General features: G+C 41.9%; 1 protein-coding gene across 2 annotated transcripts in view; it reads right to left on the bottom strand.

Moving 5' to 3' along the window:
• The window catches only part of CSMD1 (CUB and Sushi multiple domains 1), a 1,948,922-nt gene that overhangs the window by 725,911 nt on the left and 1,197,918 nt on the right, over nucleotides 1-25,093 (bottom strand). For both annotated transcript variants that reach the window (XM_073017922.1, XM_007961594.3), the window contains exon 7: nucleotides 21,508-21,585. In XM_073017922.1, the coding sequence (XP_072874023.1) occupies nucleotides 21,508-21,585 (78 nt within the window). The remainder of the gene's footprint in view (nucleotides 1-21,507; nucleotides 21,586-25,093) is intronic.

The raw sequence follows: 25,093 nt of genomic DNA on the forward strand, positions 1-25,093 counted from the left end.
ATATTTGCTTATCTGAATTTTAAGGCTTCTCTCTTTTAAATCTGAAAATTTTCAGCGTGACCGAAATGGATTGCTTTGTTCACTGCATCTGCTTTTTGTTCTTGAGGAAGTTCAATAGGCTGGAACCACTGAACACTTAGTGTGCTTATCTGCTTCGAAGTAATTGCAATGCCTTATATTTGACAAATAAAAATACATGAGAGAGCTGGGCATAAATTGGACACAGTAAATACTTTTTGCATGAGTAAGTGGGCAAAGATGATAATATAATTTTATTCAAAATTACAAATAGTGTCTCTTTTATTTTGAAATGGACTATAATAGAGGTGTAAAGGAACAATTTTAAATGTGCTAAACCTTACAAATGCCAGTAGAAAGTTTAATCATCCAGTGATATTTATAAAGAAGGAATTAAGAACTAGACAGAGGTGCTTTGCATTTAGCTTTTAGAGTTTGAAACTGCTACGTGATTCGAGGCAAATGACTCATTCTGTGTGTCTCTGTTCCCTAATGTCAATGAGGAAATGTAGTGATAATGAAAAATTACTCTTTATCACATGTGCAAAACTTTGCTACAATGCATGTGCTTAGTAACTATTAGCAATATTTATAATTATTCTTTATATAATAAAATATTGGGGAAAAGGCCACTTGGCAAAAACACAAATTCTAGATTTTTCAGTGAAATGAAATTTAGTGGCACTTCTGCAATATTTCGGTAGGGCATTCTGAATTTCTCTTTCTCCTCAATTAAAAAATATTTACATTTAAAAGCTTCTAGGTGAAACTGTAGCATAATACAGATTCTGACATGCTAGAGTATACTGTAATGCTACAGTAAATAAAACAGTGTAATAGTGGTTAATTAACGGACATCGATCAACTAAAAAGAATAGAGAGGTCAGAAATAGACCCACTTAGATATCTGACAAAGGAGCAAACTTAAAAAGTTAAAAGAAGTTAAAATTAAATCACTAAATTAAATTAATGAAATATTACAAAGCTAAAAAGGGTTACTTCACTTTTGAGACTCTGCAGAGAATTATGTACAATATTCTGATTTTTTAAGCAGCAATCTAAGGGTCATCTTAGTAAAAATGTGAGTAATAAGGTTATTCCCAACTCATTATAAAATGAGAAAAATAACAGCAACTGAACAACTACATGCTTTGGTTTAAGGTATAAGATGATGTGCTCTGAGGTTGGGAACATGTCACCACTTTCTGGGAGCTGCAGACAAGTTCCTACGCACTTCCCCACTTTCCAACTCATCCACAGTTACCAGGAAGTGAATCACGGGACTTGCAGCTTAGTGTCAGGGGCCTGTGACTAACATTGGACTAAGCCATCTCCGGATGATCTAGTTAACTCCTATACCGTCCTTCCCGCATACCACTCTTGCTTATGCCATCAGAAATGCCACAGTCTCCTTTGGTTACAGAATGTTTCAGGAAGAAAGGAAATGGAAGGATAGTTAGAGGTAATTATGGATAGAAGCAGAAATATTCTTGAAGACAGGAACGTGTTTTTATTCTCACTCTGCTCATACATTTCCATTTTATTCTGTTCCTGGAAGAGCCATTTCCATTGACTGTGTCTTCCACATTCATCTAAGGAGAGTTCAGTTCACTTTTAATCCACCAAACAGAAATATTTAGAGTGTGCTTACTATGTGGCAGGCCTGGTTCTAAATGCCTTACATGAGTTATCTCCTTTAATCCTTACACCAATCCTACGAGTAAAGTACTATAATTAACCCCTTTTGAGTGATGAAACCATGGTCAATATGTAAAGCAGAGGCGCAGAGATAAAAAGTGATTTTGACAAAGTTACAATCTATTCATTGGAGACACCATGATTCCAAACTACTGGGCTCAGAAAGAACATGAGCTTTAAATCAGATATTTCCTCCAGCATTTCATACGCACATTGACTCAAATTAAATAAAGCTGCAAATAATCATGTTCATTAACTAAGTAGCAAAGGTGCTACACAGTGTCACCAGTAAGTATTGATCTATGCCTAATATTTTAAGAAGGTAACGGTGGTCGCTAAATGGAGTTCTTGCTTTAGCAGACATAAAATAATAATAAATGTAATCCTAACAACGATCTAGCCTGGGCATAGTGGCTGACATCTGTAATCCCAGCACTTTAGGAGGCTGAGACAGGAGGATCACTTAAGCCCAGGAGTGTGAGACCAGCCTGGGCAACAGGGCGAGGCCCTGTCTCTACAAAAAATACAAAAATTAGCCAGGCATGGTGGTGGTGCGCACCTGTAATCCCAGCTACCTGGCAGGAGGCTGAGTCAGAAGGATCACCTGAGCCCAGGAGGTGACAGTGACCACAGTTCACATCACTGCACTGCAGCCTGGGTGACAGAACAAGACTCTGTCTCAAAACAAAATAAAACAAAAATTCCCTGAATCTAAAATTTGCTATAGCCTTTGATAAAATACTTGAAGCAATTTCTTCTGCATGTGGGTAAACTATCACAGTTGTGTTCAAGGCTTCTCAACCTGTGGGGCAGTGAAATGTCTGTACTAATTGGGAGACACCTTCCAAATAGACTGTTAGCACTCATCTACTTGTCAATTAGCCAACCCGTGCAAGTGTTTTTACATTAATGAGATGTGATGCAATGGTACTGTGATGATATCGTGACTTCCTCTCTCAAATATTCTTTCACTAGTTTGTTTGTCCTCAGGGGGTGTGTGGAGTTGTAGGAAGGCTGAGAATTACATAGAGCCCATAGCTGATACATCTTTGCCACAGTTTGTACTGAGATACTCTTAAATGTTTTCTTACTGTTATAAGATAAAGTTAAATTTATAAAAAAAAGAAATAGTTATATTTTAATTTTCTAAACTAGCAAAATTGAGGTTCTTTGAATAGGTGGTCTGATTACTCAAATGCATTGATTTCATTTAATGAATAATTAAATAATAAATAAATTAAATAAATTAATTAAAATAAGGTAGAAGTCAGCCCCATTATTTGACTGGTTAATGCGTGTTTCTGTGTGGGGGTGGGGAGTGCTGACAGGTTTCATCATTACCCTGGTACGAAAGTATCTTTTTCTCTTTAACACACATGGCGACATCCTCTAGCAAAACTATATCAATGGGCCGGGTTTGGTGGCGCACACCTGTAACACCAACACTTTGGGAGGCTGGGACAGGTGGATCACATGAGGTCAAGAGTTCGAGACCAGCCTGACCAACATGGTGAAACCATGTCTCCACAAAAAATACAAAAAATTAGCTCAGCATGGTGACAGGCACCTGTAATCCCAGCTGCTCAGGAGGCTGAAGCAGGAGAATCAGTTGAACCTTGGAGGCAGAGGTTGCAGTGAGCTGGGATCATGCCACTGCACTCCAGAATGGGTGACAGAGTGAGACTCTGTCTCAAAAAATAAACAAAAACAAAACAAAAAACTATCAATGAAGAGAAGATTGATGCTTTCTTTATGCAACACAATCTGTAGGTTCTATTTCAATGCAAGACATCTAAAAAGTTGGCAAAGCCAAAGAGGAAGCTCAGGACATACCCAAATGAATCATTGTATTTACACATAAATTTATAATCTTCCAACCTTTGGCTTCTATCCTATCCTAACAAAAATATATAACAACTGATACGGTTCCTAAGTGCCCTTTCGTGGCAGGCACTGGGCTAAGTGTTTTTATAGCAATGTAATAAACAGTTATAGAAAATCTGATAAGGTAAATATTATCGCTATTTTAGAATTTGAGAAAATGAGGCTCAATACCATTTTTAAAACATTTCTCCTTGGTTTTAAAAAAGAGGCAGTTGCAGTGATCTAAAAATATGATGAAAGAGAGTCTGTAACTTGAATATTTTCAGGCAGAATTTGAATCTGTGACTTACATGGCTTCCCGATTCAGCATGTTTCATTGTGAAAACACACTGTAACATGATTTTAATCAAGCGCTCTCATTTCACTCCCCTGAATGATGGTCTTTGTCCAGCTCATGAGGCAGGATGCTGGGGATCTGGTCTCATCATCAGCAGAGCCGTAACTCAGCCGTCTTCCTGCTCCGGGTCGGATTTCACTCAAGTTCGCACTCATCCTCTGACTCATCTGGAGAGGCCTGGGGAAGCCACTGCATCCCCGTCTCCTACTCCAGCCGCTGAGGACCATGACCCTATGAGATTGCTTCTCCTGACTTTACGCTGTTGTACCCTATACACTTCAGTGCCCTGGGGCAAAATCCTTCACAGCCCCCCTCAGTCACTATCCTGAGATTTCACCAACAGCACCACAATTCATACACACCTCACTGAACTCGAAGTTACAAGCACATACCCAGAAGAGAAGACTCAGGGAAAGAGACTCCGGAACGATCAGGCAGGAGACTCACTGCTCTCTGTGGGGCCTGTCACCTCTAGTGTGCCTCAGTGCCTCATTTGACCCAGGCCACCGGACATTTATACTTTAACAACAATTTTTCTTTTCTTTTTTTTTTTTGAGATGGAGTCTCACTTTGTCGCCCAGGCTGGAGTGCAGCGGCGCGACCTCAGTGGCTCACTGCAACCTTCACCTCCCGTGTTCTCTCCTGCCTCAGCCTCCTGAGTAGCTGGGATTACAGACGGGTCACCACAGCCAGCTAATTTTTGGATGTTTAGTAGAGATGGGGTCTCACCATGTTGGCCAGGCTGGTCTCGAACACCTGACCTCAAATGATCTGCCTGCCTCAGCCTCCCAAAATGCTGGGATTACAGGTGTGAGTCACTGCACCCAGATACAACAATTTCTGAGGGAAACATGTGGTCTGACTTATGCCCATGTGCCTTTTACTACCGGCTATTCAGAGTCCTCTGGACCCTAATAGGCAAAGATATTATTAGGCATTAGTATTGTTTCTTTGGAAAAATGTTAATATCCTACTGGTACTTTCATCTTTATATACTAAAAAAATAAAATAAAAAAATGCCATTCAATTACCAAAGACAAGGGTAAAAAAAGTGATCCTGCTTTTTGTGTGATTAACTTGGATATGATTTATTACCAAAAGTAACATTAACATTATATTGGTAAACTCTTAAGAAGGTTTATAATATTAAAGTTCTTCTCAGTAATAATCAGACATACATTTATTCTAGATGTAGAATACAAATCAATACATAGAGATAAATAGATACCAATAGATACAGTCACCCACACTGTGTCAGGTAATTTGCTATAGTGAGTCAAACTGGTCAGGAGTCAATGAATCAATACTAGTTATCAAATGCTTGTCAAGACAACGGGCATAATATGTTCTGGGTCTATAACCAAGTAGGAGGCAAGTCACTTATGAATGAGATTATATTCTAGGAGAAAACGAAATATATATATACATATATATACACACACACACACAGACATATATTTGATAAATGATTATTTCAATTATTGTCAGGTGTCCAAGAAATGATAAAATCTGAGTAATATGGTATATAATGACTTCTGTTAAGAGTGTGGGGTAGGCTGACGATTGTGAGTGGGCTGACTTAGCTGGGTGCTGATACTAGGACTTGATACTGAAATTGCTGGTCACATTATGGGAGGAGGCAGCTGCCTGAGATTCATTTATCCATTATACTTATCGTTACTGAGCCCTACAATGTCCCAAGCACAGTTCTACAGTGAATAGAACACTCAAATCCCCACCCTTATTCCATGAGAGAGACAAAAAACAAAATAAATAAACGTATATATATACACACACATATATATATGTAGTTATTAGGTAAAAAAAGATACAAAGAGAAAAATAAAACAGAAAGGGAATTAGAAAATGCGTGTGTGTGTTGTGTTTGTTATGGTGTGTGTGTTGTATGTGTGTTGGGGTATATTATGTGCTGTATGTGTGTTTCATTTGTGTTGAGTATAGATGTGTGTTGGGTGTGTCTTGAGTGTGTGTGTGTGTTGGGTGTCTTGAGTGTGTGTGTGTTGTGATTGTTATTGTGTGTGTGCTGGGTGTTGAGTATGGGGTGTGTGTGTGTTGAATATATATGTTGTGTTAGTGGCTGAAAACACCATTTGGAAAAGCATCTACGTAGAGACAGTATGTAAGATCTGGAGGCTGGGTGAGGTCCCAGGTTCAGGTTGAGTGGAAGGCCAGGCCCGAGACTCTCCACCATGCAGTGTTGTGTGTGTGTTGGGGTATTCCATGTTGTGTGTGTGTGTGTTGGGTATAGGGGTGTGTGTGTGTGTGTTGAGTATGTGTGTTGTGTTAGTGTGTGTGTTGGGGTGTTACATGTTGTGTGTGTGTTGGGTATAGGTGTGTGTGTGTGTTAAGTGTGTGTGTTGTGTTAGTGTGTGTGTGTTGGGTATAGGTGTGTGTGTGTGTGTGTTGAGTATGTGTGTTGTATTAGTGTGTGTGTGTTGGGTATAGGTGTGTGTGCTGTGTGTTGTGGGTGTACATGCTGGAGAGGGGCTCACAGATCTCACCGACAAGGTGAATGTGTCCATAGATGGGGCAGGGACCTTCGAAACCCAGGGAGGCCATGGCTCTGGAGAGGAGTCCAGGAAGGGCCCAGTCATGCTCAGGTGTCCACACCTCACTTCCTAGACATGGGCTGAGCAGACAGACAGGGGTACTCAGGCTGAAGATTCTCCCAAACTGACACCCAGAAGGCTGATCATCAGCCCTGCCTGCTGCACATCAGGGAGTAACTGTGTCAGGCAGGCGGCTGCATGCATGAGTCTGGGGAAGAGGGTCAGGCTGAAAACACCGTTTGGGAAAGCATCCGCGTAGAGACAGTATGTAAGATCAGGAGGCTGGGTGAGGTCCCAGGTTCAGGTTGAGTGGAAGGCCAGGCCCGAGACTTCCCACCATGCAGAACCCAGGAGAAAAGGAAGGAGCCAGCCCTGGGCCTGAGAGGGAGGCTGGGTGGGTGGACACAGCAATGGAGGAGGTGAAGTAGATACCGAACTGGTGTGGGCTCTTGAGGGAATGAAGGGGAGAGCCTGGAGGAAGCAGGTAGCATTCTGCTTCGACAGCAATGCCAAAAAGGAAGTGGGAAGAGTGGTCCACGCAGAAGTAACAGAAGGTGCAGGGAGCCAGGGGAAACGGCAAGGAATGAGCCTGGACACAAAGCAATACCGGATGCTAAAGACCACAGAAACCTGCTGAATTCATTCTGGGTGTGAGGGGAAATCACAGATCATTAGCACCAGGTATAGCTTGCCAGTCTGGAGTATGTCAAGAAAAGTAGCGAAAATTGTATGCTACCTGGGTTTTTAAAGATGATTAGGACATTAGCTGAAGTCATGAAGGGAATTTGGAGGAGAAAAACTGACGGGGCAGAAAGAACATTCACAACAGAATTGGAGGCTGTGTGTGTGTGTGTGTATGTGTGTGTGTGTGTGTGTGTGTTTATTGAAAAAGTGTAGTGCGAGGATATTGCAGGAGCACAGGGGACATATCTCCAAGGACTTTTAAGACACTGTCTGAAAATCAGGTTTATCTTATAGATGCAATAAACGCTGGAAGACTTTGGAACATGGGCAAGGATATTAATCCATCTAAAATTATAGTGCTGCGATGCAGAATTTGCAAGCTAATGCCCTTTACCAAAAAAATACTTAATTTCCCATAAGAAATGCCAAGTACCAAAAAAAAAAAAAAAAAAAAAGAATTACTCAATGTGTCCTGTATGCCAAACCTCACTTTTATTAGGTACATTCCAATTAATCTTCTTAATAGATTGATTATTAATATAAAATCATGAGAAATACAAGTCTGGCTGTATCTTATGATAATTAGAGTTTATCACAGATACAGAAGAGAACAATAATATAATATTTATTCATTGCTTTCCAGCAAATAAAAGAATAATATTATTTTGAAGGATGATAGTACTAGAGGAAAATGCTCATATGCTTCACAAAAGCATCCAGAAAGAAAATTTAGGTCTAAATATGTTATAAATAATTATTAGAAAGATTCTAGCAAATGGTATTTAAAAGTTAGTAAAACAGCAGTTTGGTTGGAAGGAAGGATGACAGCTAAACCCTAGTCTAAGGATATTCAATACAGGATGAACAAGATTTAGGTTATAAATCAACCAGCAAACACTTTTCCAATTTAAAATAGCATTTTTTTTCATTTCATTGAAATTACCATTATATTTTTACAAGATATATTCATTGAACACGTTTGATGTTCTTCTAATTATTTTCTATCTTTATAAGAACACAACAAACCAGCCCTTCCAAAAACTACGCTTGAAGATACGGGATAGATTTTTCCAACGTCAGAAATGTGACTTGTGGAAGACCTACTGTTTGTATATTTGCACACATACAAAAAAAAAAAGCTGTTAAGATTTTCTCACGGGGGACAGGGAATGAGACATTTCCTACATATCAGTTACCTCGAATTTTCACTTGAAGCCATGATTTTTCCCAGATACATAATGAATTGGATGTCACATGGTTGATGTTATTCCATATGCCTTTCAAACGTACAGTTCAAACCATAAAACAGGCAGTTTAGACAGTCACATTGCACTTCCCGCAAATATTCTAATAATAAGAAGAAGAATATGTAGTGTTTGCAAAACATGGTGCTTTCCATCTCTGAAGCACGCCACTAATTACTCAGTGTGTTCACCGTGGCTTATCTCTTTGACTTGCTGTATACTTTCACATATCTTCAAACATGACATACTTTTCTTCTGTGACATAAACTACATGGACTGCTTCGTCGCATCTCTTCTCTGTGATTATAATGTAAACGCAGTGAACCCGGGGGACGTGACCAAACAAGTGCTCAACCAAATCAATACAATCATTTGCTGCAATTAATCTAATTTAATCCGATTAGTGTGGTAATTAATTTGGACACATCGGGGAAAAAAGTGAGCACTTTGGAAGATTCAAATGTCATCATTATATAACCTTGACGCACACTGAAGCTCTTCCATTTTACAGACGAGACAACAGTCAGTAAGGGAAACCCAAGTGTCCCCAAAGTACAGGGTCAAATTAGAAAGTAGAGGCCAAGAATATTGAAAAAAGGTCAACAGAAATTTGTAAAATATACTTCTTCTACTCCTTATCATTTGAATTAAAATTTATTTCCATATTTTAAATTCTCTTATTTCTGTATTAGTGCAGCTCATTTGAACTGCCATGAAAATAGATTTATGAACGAGAGCACACTATCAGTTGCTTTGCCTTCTATATATGGGGCACGTGGACTCAAGAGTTTGGGACTGTAGACTGTACGGGCCCCAGGATCCAGTAGGTCGTGGGTTCTGGTGAATGTGGCCACGTTCCTCTTCCATTGAGGGCAGATGCAAGGCAGCAGCTTCTCCTGATGCCATGAATAATTTCAGGCCCAATATTGCCAGGTCATCCATAATCAGCATAATCATCGTTTCGTCTAAATTGGCTTTCTTTTTTTTTGAAACTTTTCATTCAGTGAGGCTAAATTATCAAGTCTGGGCAAAACTGATTTCCCTCTGGAAAATGGCGGTCAGTTTCAACTTCATGATTCTGTAATTCTATAAGCGCTCTGAAAACATTTTCGGTTTTCTCCTTACACCTTTACAATGTGTTTTAAATAAAACGAGGCTTAAGAAATGCGTACTTTTTCAGAATTCCCCTTGATCATCTGAGTTCATCTTGATATTTAACTCTCGGTCTCTTCGTTATGTTTATATCAAGGCTAATTAATTTCCTTGCTGACTTAGTTTCCTTGTGTATAAAACGGAATTCTTTAATTTAATTGATAAGAAAGCCTCAGTGATTAATTAGTTTAGTTTTTAAAGTTTCTGACTGAAGTTACTCACTAACAAAGACTTGATCCTGTAAGATGATTTTATTACAACAATATAGCAGTTCCCTCTTCTGACTGCTGCTGGAATTGTTTGGACTGTGTGGGTGCCAGACATGAATAATTCATAATCCTCCAGAGGTTCAGAGTTTTTCTCCTCCAATTACATAGGAATAGAAAGTTATTGAGTTATTTTCTTTTATAAAATTTGATGAAAATTCATGTGGTACATTGCACTTCTAAAAAGTAGTGGTGGAAATGCAAAAATGTATACTTCTTTTTTTAGGTCTGCCATCATCTCTAGATGGTTTCTCATTCACTATTTGAGGTAAAAGAATGTGCTGTCTAGCCATTACACAAAGTGAGTTTCTCCCTTTAGTGAATCAATTATATTCTTTAATTGTATGCCGAAACCACTTGAAAAGCCTTTTACTTCTATGGTTACGATTCAGTTTGACCATCTGTAATCCAATCAGGCTATATATTGTTTTATGTATTTTAATAGATCCTTTTTTCTGGTTATTTAAACAATTATATTATGTAAACGGTATGACAAATAATTGAGGAACAATCTTGTTTGGCTTCTAGTTACCAGTGATGCTGTTCTCAAATGTATCTAGACATCAATCCCCTTCACAGCAATATTTTCCATAGCATTTGAAAAGATATTTTAGCTCCTGCAGTGACAAAGGCCTGTTTAGAAACTGCAAGCATAATTTACTTACCTGATTGATGAAGCAGTTTTTACAATCTACTATATTCATGTTATATGGAGATGGATTTTTGCTGAGAAAACAAGGGTCTTTAACAATTGCAAAACTCCAAATTGTTACATTTTATGATAGAGCAAAGTAGATTAGAGCAATTATCCTTCTTGTTTTATTAAGCCTTTATACTACTGTTAGAGGTTAATGGGGCTATTATTTTTCCCACCATCAAAATCTGCTTTAAAGCAAGATCTACAGCACTTAGTGCTAGAAATCTGGCACACAGATTAGCAGGCATGCCTCTTTCGGCAGCAGTGTTACAAATCACTCTGGCCACTGCCTTTCAGATAAATCGCACGTTCCTAATACAACACTCAGGTCCCTAAAAGCAAGACCTGATGATGAGAGGCATTCCCGGCAATCTAGTAACACGCCTGGTATCCTTAACAATATTATTGGGAAGCAAAATGTGTTTCTCATAGATGAGTCAAGCGGATCATGTTCATTACAGGAGATTATCCATATGCGGACTGATAGAGCGAAAATATATATCTGGTTATCTGGAAAATTATGGCCTGATAGAAATGTCCGTGGGAAATGATTTCTGAAATAAAGTTTCTGAGCTTGAAACTACATAAGCATCATTTGCAATTGATAGGATTTAGGGGACACGTCACAACTTCTGTTCCCTGGTATCCTGGGTTCGAAGTCAGGCATCCAGGCTGATGAAGGTCCTCAGTCCATTCTCCCTTCCCTTCCTCCCACCCTCCTTGCACCCACATCCCACCTCCAGCTCTGGATGGAGGGAAGCACTCTGCAGAAAGGCAGCATGCATTTCACTGAAATTCTTCAAATGACCTTCCTAAGAGCAAGCATGTCTCAGCCATTGACTCGGTAACAAATGAACTCCTTTAGCAGTGGGACAGAGGAAAATTAGTATATTACGGCATGTGTTCTGACTGACTAGAGCACGCAATTTAGACTGACAATTAGTTTTTATTACCAGCTGTTATCACCTTGTGACAGAAACTTGAATGATTTCTCATAATTTTACTGTTTCCTTCCATGCCGTGGGTATCGTGATTCTGAAACCACTGTGTTTTATTGACATTGATGAATTATTTAATTATTTGTGCTTTTTTCCATATAATACATATCATTTTGATAATGGGCACAGTTTTCTCTTAGCCAGTACCTAGCAAAAGTCTATAAATAAGACATTTCAGCCACAGAGGAGGTACTTTAAAGAGGACTTGGTGGCATCTCACATGGCCCTGCTTTCCTACGGCTTTCCATCCTCTATTTCTATGGATTTCTATAGTTCATGGGTTGATCTACTCATATTTTGAAAGATAGTGAGTTTCCATTTTTAGTCAATCATCAGTAAATGTTGCTACCGTTATGACAGCACTCTGTGTGACAAATATTTACTGGAGATCTGAAACACCACAAGACTGTAATTTCCCCCGGGGAAGGAACAGATGCTGATCCTCTTTACGACAGCTTCTGGATGCCCTGCAACAAGGGACTCTTTAATGCGTGAGTGAAGATGTGAAATATAAAAATCTAATTGAAGAAATACATGAGCACCCTCTTCCCACATGACATGCCGGCCCGTTAACTACATCCCTGGGTTATTCAATTCACCAACACTTTCTAAGCATCTGTTGTATACCTGGGACTCTTAGAAATTCTTAGTAGAGATCAGAGAACGAAGTAGAACATATGCCTGCCCTCATAAGAATGAGACAATGGGCTTTGGGGAAGTTGGGGAAGAGTGGGAGGGGAGTGAGGGATAAAAGACAACAGATATGGTGCAGCATCTACTGTTTGGCTGATGGGTGCACCAACATCTCACAAATCACCACTAAAGAGCTTACTCATGTAACCATATACCACCTGTACCCCAATAACTTATGGAAAAAAATATAAAAAATAAGTTAAAAAAAAGAAAATAGACCTGCCCTTGTGGAGTTTAGTTTATATGTGAGATAAATTAAATGAATAGGGTTACTTTATGTGTGTGTTTATGATACACGTACAAGTAAACACACATTTATATGTATGATATATATGATATGTTATGATAAGTTAAAGAACACGAAAACAGAGCAAGTATCGGGAGAAGATAGAAGTTGTGGATGCTCAAGTCAATGGCCATGCCACCCTGAATGCACCTGATCTTGGAACATAAGCAGGGTCAGGTCTGGTTAGTACTTGGGTGGGAGGAGTTGTGGATGCTCAAGATACATGATATTTAGGTAGGGTGATCAGTGACAGCTGCCAGCCGAGACAGGCAGATCACGAGGGCAGGAGATAGAGACCATCCTGGCTAACACGATGAAACCCCATCTCTACTAAAAAGTACAAAAAATTAGCCGGGCGTGGTGGCGGGTGCCTATAGTCCCAGCTACTCGGGAGGCTGAGGCAGGAGAATGGTGGGAACCCGGGGGGCGGAGCTTGCAGTGAGCCTAGACGGTGCCACTCACTCCAGCCTGGGCGACAGAGTGAGACTCCATCTCAAAAAAAAAAAAAAAAGAAATGGTGTGAGGGAGGGAGCATGGGATGTGGCTTCTTTGGAACATTATTTCAGGTGGAGGAAAGAGGAGAGCAAAGACCATCGGGTGGTTTCGTGTCCAGTTTCCTCAAGAAACAGCCCAGAAACCAAGAGGACCAGGATATGAGGATGGGAGGAAGGGAGGTCTTTGGGTCTTCATGAGGAATTCGAACTCATTCTGCCTGTGATAGGAAAACTTTGAGGGTCTGGAGAGAAGGAAGAATGTGGTTCTACTGATATTTCACCCAGATACCTCTGGTTGCAGGGTGGGACTTTGTCAGGGCAGCGAGAGTCAGAGGATGATGAGATGAGATGGGTGAGAGGCAATGGTGGTTTGGAGGTAACAAGAAAGGCTTGGGACATGTTGGGGGACAGTCAGGGCTCACCAAGGGGCCGGAGAGAGGGGTGGCATGAAGGTCTAGGGACTGAATGCTGGAAGTCACAGGCTTCTTCTGTGAAAGGTAAGAGTGAGAGAGACGCCTGTTAGACACCAACGTGACACCCAGGTAAGCCTGTAGATAGAAAGTTCTGGCCTGCAGCAGAGAAATGCAGGCTAAGCCACATAATCTGCCTCAGACCATTCTGGAATTGGACCATCTTGGGACAACTTTCCAAAGATGAACATGAATGAGCTGGTTTTCTTCTCTCTTTATTTCTCATGGTAGCCCTATTCATGAGAATTCATGGCTTCTCTTTTCCTTTCTCTCAGCTTCCACAGGTCCCAGAGAGAGGACAGGCACTGAAGTCCATCCCTGGGCTGAACTGAACCTGCTGCTGGCGGTTACGATGCTAAACTCAGAGGCTAACATGAGGGCAAAAGACTCTTCAGAATATAGGATTAAACCTTATTATTATTTTTTTTAGCACATTGGAATTTAACAATTAAGAGAAGATTACCCACTAGTATATTTTATTTGTTCATAAATTATTCCAAAAAATACAACTACAACTATGAATATTACTATTATAATGATAAGTGGATAAATACAAATGGAAAATTATTTTCTAAAGTGTATTTTGGAAAATGGTTTGACCAGTCAGGGAATGAAAAAAGACAATCCAAACATTCTACAGTTATAATTACATCATTAAGTGTATACCGTAATTGAGACATCACTTTATGTAGCATTCTAAAAACAGAGCTACAAGTTTTAAGATCTTCCCCTCCAAATTATGCCTGAGCCACAAGAAAAGCCAGAGGGAGATGGAACCACTTATGTCATTATGAAGGACAAGATTCGACCAATTGCTTTCATGAACTGAACTGTGTCTTTGGAAACTTGGGATGAATATCATTCTGTTTTGCTTCAGGTCATTTTTTTTTTCTTTTCAAGGTAAGAAAACATTGATTGTCCAATAGAAACAAAGGGCAAAGAAGTGAACAGTTTATGGTTGAATACAGGAGAATTCCAGGGGCATTTATTTTATAATGTTCTGTTGTTATTTTTCCCAGGGGCATAAAGGCAATGCATTATACTGCTCAATTTTCCACATTTTTTAGAAAATCAGCTTTTTATTAAATAATGGTTCTGGATTAACTGCCCCACCCTGCATGGTTAGAAACTGTTGTAACTGCAATGCTCCTCCGTACACAGCATGTGCCATCAGCTCATCTGAGTGAACTACCACAAATCAAGATCGAATTGGTCATTTGTCTTTAACTTTACATGGGGAAGAATCTCTAGTTCAAAAATAACAACCAATGCTTTGTTTATCTTCGTTCCTACAGGTGTATATATTTTGGAGTTAGAAGGGCACCCATAGGTTATTTACTTTAGTAATCCTCACATTGAGGGCTGCCAAAACTGGTTTCTGCCAAGGAGAATGCTCAGAAGAAGAGAAGAAGAAATGACATGTACTGTTACCATCATTAAAAAATAGAGAGTGTTGGCCAGGTGCAGTGGCTCACGTCTGTAATCCCAGCACTTTGGGAGGCCGGGGCGGGCAAATCACCTGAGGTCAGGAGTTCGAGACCAGCTTGTCCAACATAGTGTAACTTCATGGTACTAAAAATAGAAAAATTAACCAGGACTGGTGGCGCATGCCTGTAGTCCCAGCTACTCAAGAGGCTGAGGCATGCAAATCGCTTGAACCCGGGAGGTAGAGGTTGCAGTTAGCCGAGATTGTGCCACACTCCAGCCTGGGTGACGGAACGAGACTCTGTCTCAACAACAAACCAATATATAGACTGTCAGTTTAATAATTTCTTTGGCATTGAAAGAATCTACTTTCAGAATAAAGAGCAGTTCACCATCACTCAGGCTGAGAAAGAAGATGGGGGATGGGTGCTCACTCAGTGTATTCCATGGGGGATGGGTGCTCACTCAGTGTATTCCATGGGGGATGGGCGCTCACTCAGTTTATTCCATGGGGGATGGGCGCTCACTCAGTGTATTCCATGGGGGATGGGCGCTCACTCAGTGTATTCCATGGGGGATGGGCGCTCACTCAGTTTATTCCAGATGCCTTTTTGAGACATAATGTTGCCCATTTATAGTGCATTTTTTTCCAAGATTAAAATAATTCAAAATTTAGAGCATGTAAAGCATCTAATTATAAAATACTTAGACATTTAAGATATTAAGGATTATCTTAATATCTTTGGGATTTTCTTCAAACATTATTGATTACAAGCTGGTGAAAAAGGAAATTTTAAATCTTCTCATTCTACACTTCATGTGGAGAGTCGCCCTCACCGCACAGAAGAGTTGAAATATCTCTAAAGATGCCAGTCGCGCTGCACTATGCAGTTAGGTTTTGTGCATGTTCATGATGAAATGAATTGCAGAGGGTTGAAAGCCAAGGCTGTGTAAAGAAGCTGAGGAACTTGGGTTCCCAAAGCAAAATTCACAAAAGACTCATCAGATTAGGAGACATAACTGAAAGAATCTATAGGACTTTTGTTCCAAGGCACAGAGATTCCTTTCTGTCTTTTCATTCATTCATTCATTCATTCATTCATTCATTCATTCATCAGTAGGTACTCGCTATGGACTGGTAGCTTGGGCTATCAGGGGATGAGGAGGTATGGTGTGTGATATCTGTGGGTCATGGATGGGAAAACCCCAAACCCTCAAGGGGCTCATCTTGAACTAAAGGTACAATCAAGGTAGGTAGGTAGGTCTGGGAGAAAAATGTCACTGGCCCAGCAGGAAGAAGAAGAGGAAGAGACCAGCCTGTGGGATGTGCATGATTTCCAAACACAGGCACTTTTGTCTTTCAAGTGAAACAAGCAGGAGTTAGTTTTAAATCTACTGCCAGGTATTACATATCTGTATAAACTTAACTCTCAGCTGGGTGCAGTGGCTCACGCCTGTAATCCCAGCACTTAAGAAGGCCAAGGCAGGAAGATCACCTGACGTCAGGAGTTCGAGACCAGCCTGGCCAACATGGTGAAACCCCGTCTCTACTGAAAATGCAAAAAATTAGCCAGGCATGGTGGCGCGCACCTGTAGTCCCCGCTATCTGGGAGGCTGAGGCAGGAGAATCGCTTGAACCCAGGAGGTAGAGGTTTCAGTGAGCTGAGATCATGCCACTGCACTCCAACCTGGGTGTCAGAGCGAAACTCCATCTCAAAAAACAAAAAAAAAAAACAAAAAACTTAACTCTCTTAAGTTTCGTAATTAGAGCAGTCCTCCATCACTGTGGCAGAAGGAAAAATCAGTTAGCTAGACAGTGAAGGCTGGTCCTTGGAGAGGCAGCCAGCCTGAAAAATCACAGCTACAGGCAAAAATAGAGCAGCCTGGGAAAACTCAGGCTGCACCTGCACAGATGAGCAGGCATGTTCCAGTACAGAAGCAGGCCGCACCTGCATAGATGAGCTGGCAGGATTCAGCACAGAAGGCTTCTGTTCTTTGTGTGATTAGTGAGCTCCCAGGAAAAAGTTTCCTCCCTTTTTTCAGGCATATACACAGTGGATTCCATGAGAACTCACACAGGTAGGAGGGGGGCTTCCCTGAAACAAACCCACAGTTATACAAACAAGAGAAGTGGTGCTTTGTACTTGCCTAGGGACATAACCACAACTACACAAATAAGGGGTAGTTATGCAGACAGATTTACAGATTAGAAAAGTTACTCAAACAGCTACAGAGATGAGGAGTTTCTCATAAAAAACTTTTGAATTCAGCTGTAAAAGCGGCAACCCATTCGGGATCCCCTCTCCCTTGCAAAGAGCTTTCTTCTCTCGCTTATTAAACTTTCACTCCAACCTCACCCTTTGTAACCATGACCCTTAATTTTCTTGGTCATGAGACAACAAGCTTGGATAACACCTTAGACAATCAGACCAGTGACCTTGATCTGTTTAATTATCAAATTGCAAGTTTCCTGAGGCTGTCAGGGAAATTCTCCCATTCCCTGCCGTCATCTCTCTCTCTCTCTTTCTGCACTTCCTGAACTCTTGCTGATGCCCCGACAGTGAACAGGGGTGAGGGTAATAATGCACAGGACTTTGGGTGGATCTGATATAGTCTGAGGGCATGGATTTCTTGCTTTGCCCAGTGTGTGTTTTTATTTTTATTTGTTAACGTCTAGAACTTTGGGTAGAACTTGCCCTCTTTAATTCATCAAAACCTTGAACATTTTCTATCACCATGACAGGGTCCCATTAGGAAACAGATGTCATTTGGAGAAGAACCCAGTAAGACAGGGCTACTTTCAAAGGCTCTGTTTACAAAAGGGTGAATCTGCAGACACCACCAAGGACAGGGGAGTGGCGTGGGAAGGAGTCACCACTGAGCCGTGGCTGCTTTCTAGGCTGGAGGCAACAAGGGGCAAAAGTTGGTGCTGAAATCCAGATGGAGATGAATGCAAAGAGCTGTGACCTCTGATTTTTGTGCCTTGGAGCAGAGACAGCTTGAGGGGACGGCAGGAGGCAGCTCACCCTCCCATCCATGCCCTGGTGCTTCCCATGGGCAGAATACAGGAGTTGCTAGCAGGGTCCACCCCTGCCTGGCTTTAGTGAAGCCAGCACTGGATGAAAACTTAACAGGGACAGCCTCACATTCTACAATGAACAGATAATTCCCTGGCCGTTGCTGTCACTTCTTTTACTCCCAGAGGAGTCTCATGAAGAAAAATGATCATAAACAAACAACAATGTCCAGCTTACAGAATAAAAAAGACTAAGATGGAAGAAAACAGAGGGTGGTGTGGAACAAGAGCTAACAGCGCCTGCAGACCCTGAGCTGGACATTTTCCATAAAGCTTTTGTCATATCTGCAACAAAACCCTTAGTTGGGGAAACGATTCTATCACTTCTGCAAGAGAGGTTTGTGTGCTGGGATCTAATCTCTAGAATTTCAAGACCTGTGGTCTCCCAGAGGAACCCAGATCTTGGGGTGAAGCAGAAGTGGAGAGACTCAAGCTAATGGAATGGCTTGAAAAGGAATGAGGCCTCCATTGAAGGCACCAGCACTTCACTCCCTGTAGACAGAAGATGAAATCTTCACATCAGCAACAGGCATCTGGGCAGCCAGTGTCACCATGGGTATTAAGAACATAAAGCACCTTCACACTTGGTCTCCTACAGATGGCAAGGGGTTCATGAGGAGCTGAAGAGAAAACGGGGCTCACGGCGGGAACTCCTAAGGCACGCATGACGCAGTGGAACGTGGCCTGGCCTGGCCTCCCCTGCCTTTCACCCCATGTGGTTCACTTCCCTCTATTTACATATTGAAGGCCCCAAAGGCGTACAGAATGCCCACTGCATGCCACACTCTGGAACAGGCAGTTTACACACCTCCTGGTTTATGTGAGTGACAACCCTATGAAAAGGATTACTGGTTTATTAATAATTTTGTAAGCGATGACATTTGAAGTTGACTAAGGCACATACTTGCACAGCGATGGAATTCTTGCCTCTCTCGCTTCAAACCCTATGTCCTTTCATCAGTGAAACAATTTCATTTTCTCCGTCATACCTTTCTCTGGAATGACACATTACCATTGATTACCTTCCTCGTCTTAGAGGGCTCACGGTTACCATTCCTCATTTTCTCTAATGATTAATTCCCATGCCTGACCAAAAAAATGTACTTTAATACTGTTAAAAGAAAGGACAGAATGCTTTCTAACACCAAATGAGTCATTATGTATATGTCAATTTGTGTTCAGATGAGGACAGAAGAGATAGTCTCCTTATTAAAAAAGAAAAAAAGCTCTGCCTAAATGTTACAATAACAGAAAAATCTGATGCCCGGTTGATTGGATATCCAACCTGATATTGATTTAATATAAGAGTTTGGCCGGATATGTGGTTCTACATTGAACTTTAGATCATTTGTGCAGGGTTTTATCATAAAAATCATTTTCAAAATATTGTAAATACTATATCTCCCTCTACAGAACATTCTACACTAAAAGCTAACAATATTAAAACGTTAAAAAATTTTATTTTTAAAAAAACCTTTATGCCTTTGACTGTTTTTCAGTTTTTCTCCCTTCAGTTTTCCCATCCTTTTCCAGTCTAATTTCATTAAAGGGTGACTGGCTGTGACTATTCAATAGAAAGTGCCACACAAACAGTTACAGATTGATTTTTTTTTTTTTTTTTTTTTTTTTGGGAAGAGGAAGACATCTAAGGGCCAGAGTGGCAGTCAGAGTGTGGTGGCTCCTGCCTGCCTCTGAGGGCCAGGGTACAGGTTTATCTCTCTGTCCTCCCAACCTGCTCAGAACTGAGCACACGCTATGGATTATTGTCACACAAGCAATTGTCAGGAAACCTAAAGTGATGAACACATAGGTCAATCCATAGTGTCGTTTTCAAAAGATTTTGATTGTTTATTTTTATTTATTAGTTTTAGCAGAATATTTGTTGCATATAAAACCTCATGCAGAAGCCTGCTGTAGCATACAGATGTAAACAGAATTGGCTGACCTGAGGGGGTTCAGATGTCCACCCCAGCCCTTCCACTAACTGCTAGGCAACAGAAAAACAACAGGCACAGATGCAAAACACCAGGGACAGGTGTACCCAGGGAGCAAGGCTAGAAACATCACATGAAAACAGGTGCACCCACGGAGCTAGGCTAGAAACATCACATGAAAACAGGTGCACCCACGGATCTAGGCTAGAAACATCACAGGAAAACAGGTGCACCCACGGAGCAAGGCTAGAAACATCACATGAAAACAGGTGCACCCACAGATCTAGGCTAGAAACATCACGTGAAAACAGTTGCACCCACGGAGCAAGGCTGGAAACATCACATGAAAACAGGTGCACCCACGGATCTAGGCTAGAAACATCACATGAAAACAGGTGCACCCACGGAGCAAGGCTGGAAACATCACATGAAAACAGGTGCACCCACGGAGCTAGGCTAGAAGCGTCACGTGAAAACAGGTGCACCCACGGAGCTAGGCTAGAAGCATCACATGAAAACAGGTGCACCCATGGAGCTAGGCTAGAAACAGGACGTGAAAACAGTTGCACCCACGGAACTAGGCTGGAAACATCACATGAAAAGGTTGCTAGGGAAGCAAAGAAAACACAACCCAATGGGTAGAAAGTCCCAGAAAGAGCATGAGCAGAAAATGGCCCCTGCGGGAAGTCAGCCCACCTGGTGTCTCAGTAGAGGGTACTCATCTCTTGTTTGTAAGAAAAGCGAGCCCTCAGTGAAGCTGGTAGCCAGTAACTTCTATGACATGTGTAAGGGCATGGGGGGAGCAAAACCAAGGGAGAGCTGACTGCACCTGCAGAGAAAGAAGGGTCTGCACAGTGAGTCTCCAAGAAGCACACAGGCTGTCGGCTTTCAGCTAAAGGACAAAGGGCCCTTGTGGCAGAGAAGCACCATGACCCAGTCCAGGCATGGCCAGGGGTTCCTATGGCTGAGTGACGATGATGGGCACCGAGGACAAGGCACCAAAATAGCAAGTGTGGCAGACACCTTCATTCCTCCCACAGCTATTGATCTGGTGTCTACCAGGTGCTGGGCACATGCAAAAGTCATCAGCAAGATATGTCTGCAGATCTTCTTTTCTCCTTGAAAGGACGCAGACATTGCCCGAAAGTTACTTTACTCTCCAGGCAGTGAATCGTCAGTAACATTTTAACAGACAAAAGACAAGAACAGACTTCTCCTTTCCAGATATCGGTCTGGTCTGGTGTGTGTGGGGTGTGCTAGGACGGAGAGAGACTGCTATAAAAATGCCTGACTGTGTCACATTTACTTAAGAGAGCCATCTGGAAGGTCCAGACTCAGACAGTGATCAGGGCAGATATGAGACATGGTTAGGAGTTAGAAGCAGAAGGACATTCCTCCCTAACAAAGTGAAGTTAGTGCCATGTTCTTTCTCCCAGAAAATATTCTTGGATGTAGAAAAGAAGGAAGAGACAATGTGGGGAAGGCGGTGGGTGGGAACGCTTCTCCTTAACTGCTCCATTCTCTCCTCCGCTCCCCCTTGACTGGCGCATCAATCTTTGTATAGAAAGGAAAGGGACTCACGGACAGAGTTTTTATGGCTTCCGTCCTTGCTGGGCAGCATCTTGACTCCTCTTGACTTCAACTCAATCGCCTTTTTCACTGGAAGAAACAAAACCAGGCCATTAGCAGGTAAGACTTGGAGATCATAAAATCATGTTGTATCCACACAGCATTTCCGGTCAGAACTGCTTTCTATCAACCCCTGAAAATGGGAAATGTTCTAAGAGGTGAATGATACCAATGATGTCCAAGAGCTTGTAAATAATTAATGTGAGGCTATCAAGCAGCAAGATCACATCTTACAAGATCCCGTGTCAGAAGCTAAAAATAATCCGTACTGCCATTGACTTTACACATCCAATCCTAGTGACCATGAGGAGCGGCAGAGTCCACAAATCATTATCATTCCCCAAAGCGTTCAGGCAGATCACTCACTTGATGTATGCACCCTGATTACAGAGTTCTCTAAATTTGCTATACTCGTGAAAAAGTTTAGATAAAAAGGCCAGTTGCTCATTCATGTATTCATATATTCATTTAGTCACTTAAAGTTTAGCGAATCTGTATGGATGGGAAGCAAGTAGAGGAAAGGCATGCTCTACGTGCTGTAGATAAATTGCTAGACGCCGCCAGTCCCTCCAGACACTCTCCAGGCTGTGCAAAAGGCACATAGGATCCTGGTTTCTAGTATCATAATTCTAAGAGTTAAATATGTTTCTTGATGTACTAGGTCCTGCATTAAACATTTTAAGAAGATTTTTGGCATTTATGGAAAAAAATGAGGGATCCATCCTGTGATTATAAAATATAAAATGATAGTCTAAGCGATCCCACACTTGGCTTTACTAAGTGTGCAGTGGAAACATTTCTGAGGTCCCCATATGAGACTGGACCTACAGCAGTTGCCAGCAGGCAGGTCGGCTGCAAATCTTTGCTTCCAGCGTGGTGGCCCCATGACCTGGGTGAGTTACTTGCCTCTGAGCCAGTGACTCTATGTGTAAACAGGTGTGAGGGTCAGTTTTCTGTGTGAACCTGACTGCACCACAAGGTGCTCAGACACTGGACCACACAAGATTCCGGGTGTGTCTGTGAGAATGTCGCAGATGACATTAACATTTGAATCAGCCGACTGAGGAAAGCAGACGGCTCTCCCCAGTGTGGGTGGGTCTGGTCCAATCAGCTGAAGACCCAAATAGAACAAAAGGCTGACCTGCCCCAGAGGAGGCAAGACTTCCTCCTCCTGGTGGGCTTTAAATTGGACAGCATTTTTTTTCCCGCCTTCCGACTGGAGCTAAAACACTGGCTTTCCTGGTCTCCAGCTTGCTGACTCACCCCTTGCAGGTCTTTGGTCTTGTCAACTCCATAATCATGTGAGTCAGTCCCTTATAGTAAATTCTTATAGTAAATGTGTGTGTGTGCGTGTGTGTGTACACACCTGCATGTAAGGAGATTAATATCAAGTATATACAGGGGACCCCTGAAGCATACAAAGGTTGGGGCACTGACCACTGACCAACCCCCACCACCACACACAGCTGAAAACCTGAGTATATCTTTTGACTCCCCCAAAAACCTAACTGAAAAGAGCCTACTGTTGACCAGATGCCTTACCGATAACATAAACAGTTACTTAACACATAGACTCGTATCTACACATATTTTACGCATTCATGACACACCTTTTTCGGATTTTGTTTTGTTTTGTTTTTAGGCTATAAGGGTTGTCTGCTAGTTTTGTTTTAATTGTTACAAATTTCCAAAAAATGCTTCAGTATATTCATTGAACAGATTCTGAAGATAAGTGGATCCAGGCAGTTTATGTTGTTCAAGGGTCAACTGTATAAATAAATACATCTACACACACACACAGGCACACACACACATACACATGACCAACTAGCTTTGTTTCTCTGGAAAACTCTGACTAAATACGATGCCAGGATGCCAAGACTGTATAAGGCTGGAGATGATCAATGCACCGTCTTTAGTCTGGTGTCCTGAGCCCAGCCGACTCAGTAGCTGACTGTGTGTGGCAGTGATTATTACTCTTTTCAAATCACTGACATTTGGAGGGCTGGGCTTAGGTGGACAGTTGTCCTTTGGGACTGTCTTCCCTCACTGACGTCACTAAGCACTTGCTTCCTCTCTGGTCTCCCTCTGCTCAGCCCCTGTGTATTCTGATGCACCTGGAGACCATGTCTCTCAGGCTCTACCTCTCAGAGTTCCTGATCCCATGTGTAATCTTCTTTGCAGCAACATTGTACAGTATTTTTCACTTCAGGAAGCATCCTCCATCCTTCCAACAGTCATCTGAGATAGGAATTATGATGCTGCCTGCTCGTATCAGGAAGCAAGGCTCACAGGTGCACAGGGAAGACTATGCAGAATTTGAACTCAGATCTTCCAGTCCCAAACTCCAAACCCTTCCACATGGGCTACTGGCTGGGGGGCACGGAGACAGGAGGGCAGGGGCTGCAGGAGCTGGTCTGCCTGGAAGGAAGAAGGTGAGACCTAGAAGCAATGCTGCCAGCTGTGCTTCTGTATCAAGCCTTGACCTTGTACTTCCCAGTCTCGAGAGTGGTGAGAAACACATTTCTATTACATATAAACTGCCAAGTCTAAGGTATTTTTCTATGGCAAAGATTTGCTATATTTCCTATAGCAATATTTTCCCCGAAAGATGAAGACAAATACTTTTCCTGGGTATTTTACAAGGGTAAGAGGGAGAAGTGAGAGACTGGAAGGAATATATAAACGTTGAGGGGCTCTTCCCAACAGTGTGGCGTAGGACTGAAGAAATAAGTCCACCGTGGTTACATGGTTCAAACAAACTGTTGTCATCAGAGCCTGGGGTTGACGCTTGTGGACCACAGGGATCCTGGCGTTGACGCTTGTGGAGGACAAGGAGGTGGGCCACCCAGATCTCCCTCCAAGGAAGGGCTGGCCAGAGGGTTGCTGTCCATCCTCAGCCCCTTTCAGAGAATGCCCAGAGACAGACAGTCACCTCTTCCAGGCTCACAGCGTCCAGCCCAGAGTCAACGCCATCCAAAGGGTGCTGGGTCATGAACATCCTGCACTAAGGAACTCTCAGAGAGGGGCGTGCTGTGGTGCAACCATGGCGCCTGGCGTCTTCCTCCTCTTCTCTTCTGCCTCTTCATGTGTTTTCTCATCCTCATCTCCGTGTTGTGGTGACAAATAACGCAGGAAAGGGAACATGAGATGGGGAATCTGCTTCTGCTTCTGCAGTTATCTTGGTGGCACACTCAGATGTCGCCTGCAAGCTCTCCCCGGGATTATGTTTTCATCCAAAACAGTAAATGCATCGTACTCACTTTCTTGTGCTGAAATAATTTTATCTTGAAGTTACTCAGGAGAGAGGAGATGAATGCACAATAAATAACAAACAAGAGAATCAATGGGAAATAATAAAGAGCATAGAACTCAAAGCAAATGTCACCCACCCTAAACAGATAAGACAAACAGAGCTCCGTTCGCTCAGAATCTAAACAGAAAATCTGAGTAGTCTCTCGGGGACGATCACGGTATGTGAATAGACAGGACCTATCTGAGAGTTGAATGAGCTAATAAATTTCATACTTTTGCAAAT

This window comes from Chlorocebus sabaeus, chromosome 8, assembly GCF_047675955.1.
Source record: "Chlorocebus sabaeus isolate Y175 chromosome 8, mChlSab1.0.hap1, whole genome shotgun sequence".
Lineage (NCBI taxonomy): Eukaryota > Metazoa > Chordata > Mammalia > Primates > Cercopithecidae > Chlorocebus > Chlorocebus sabaeus.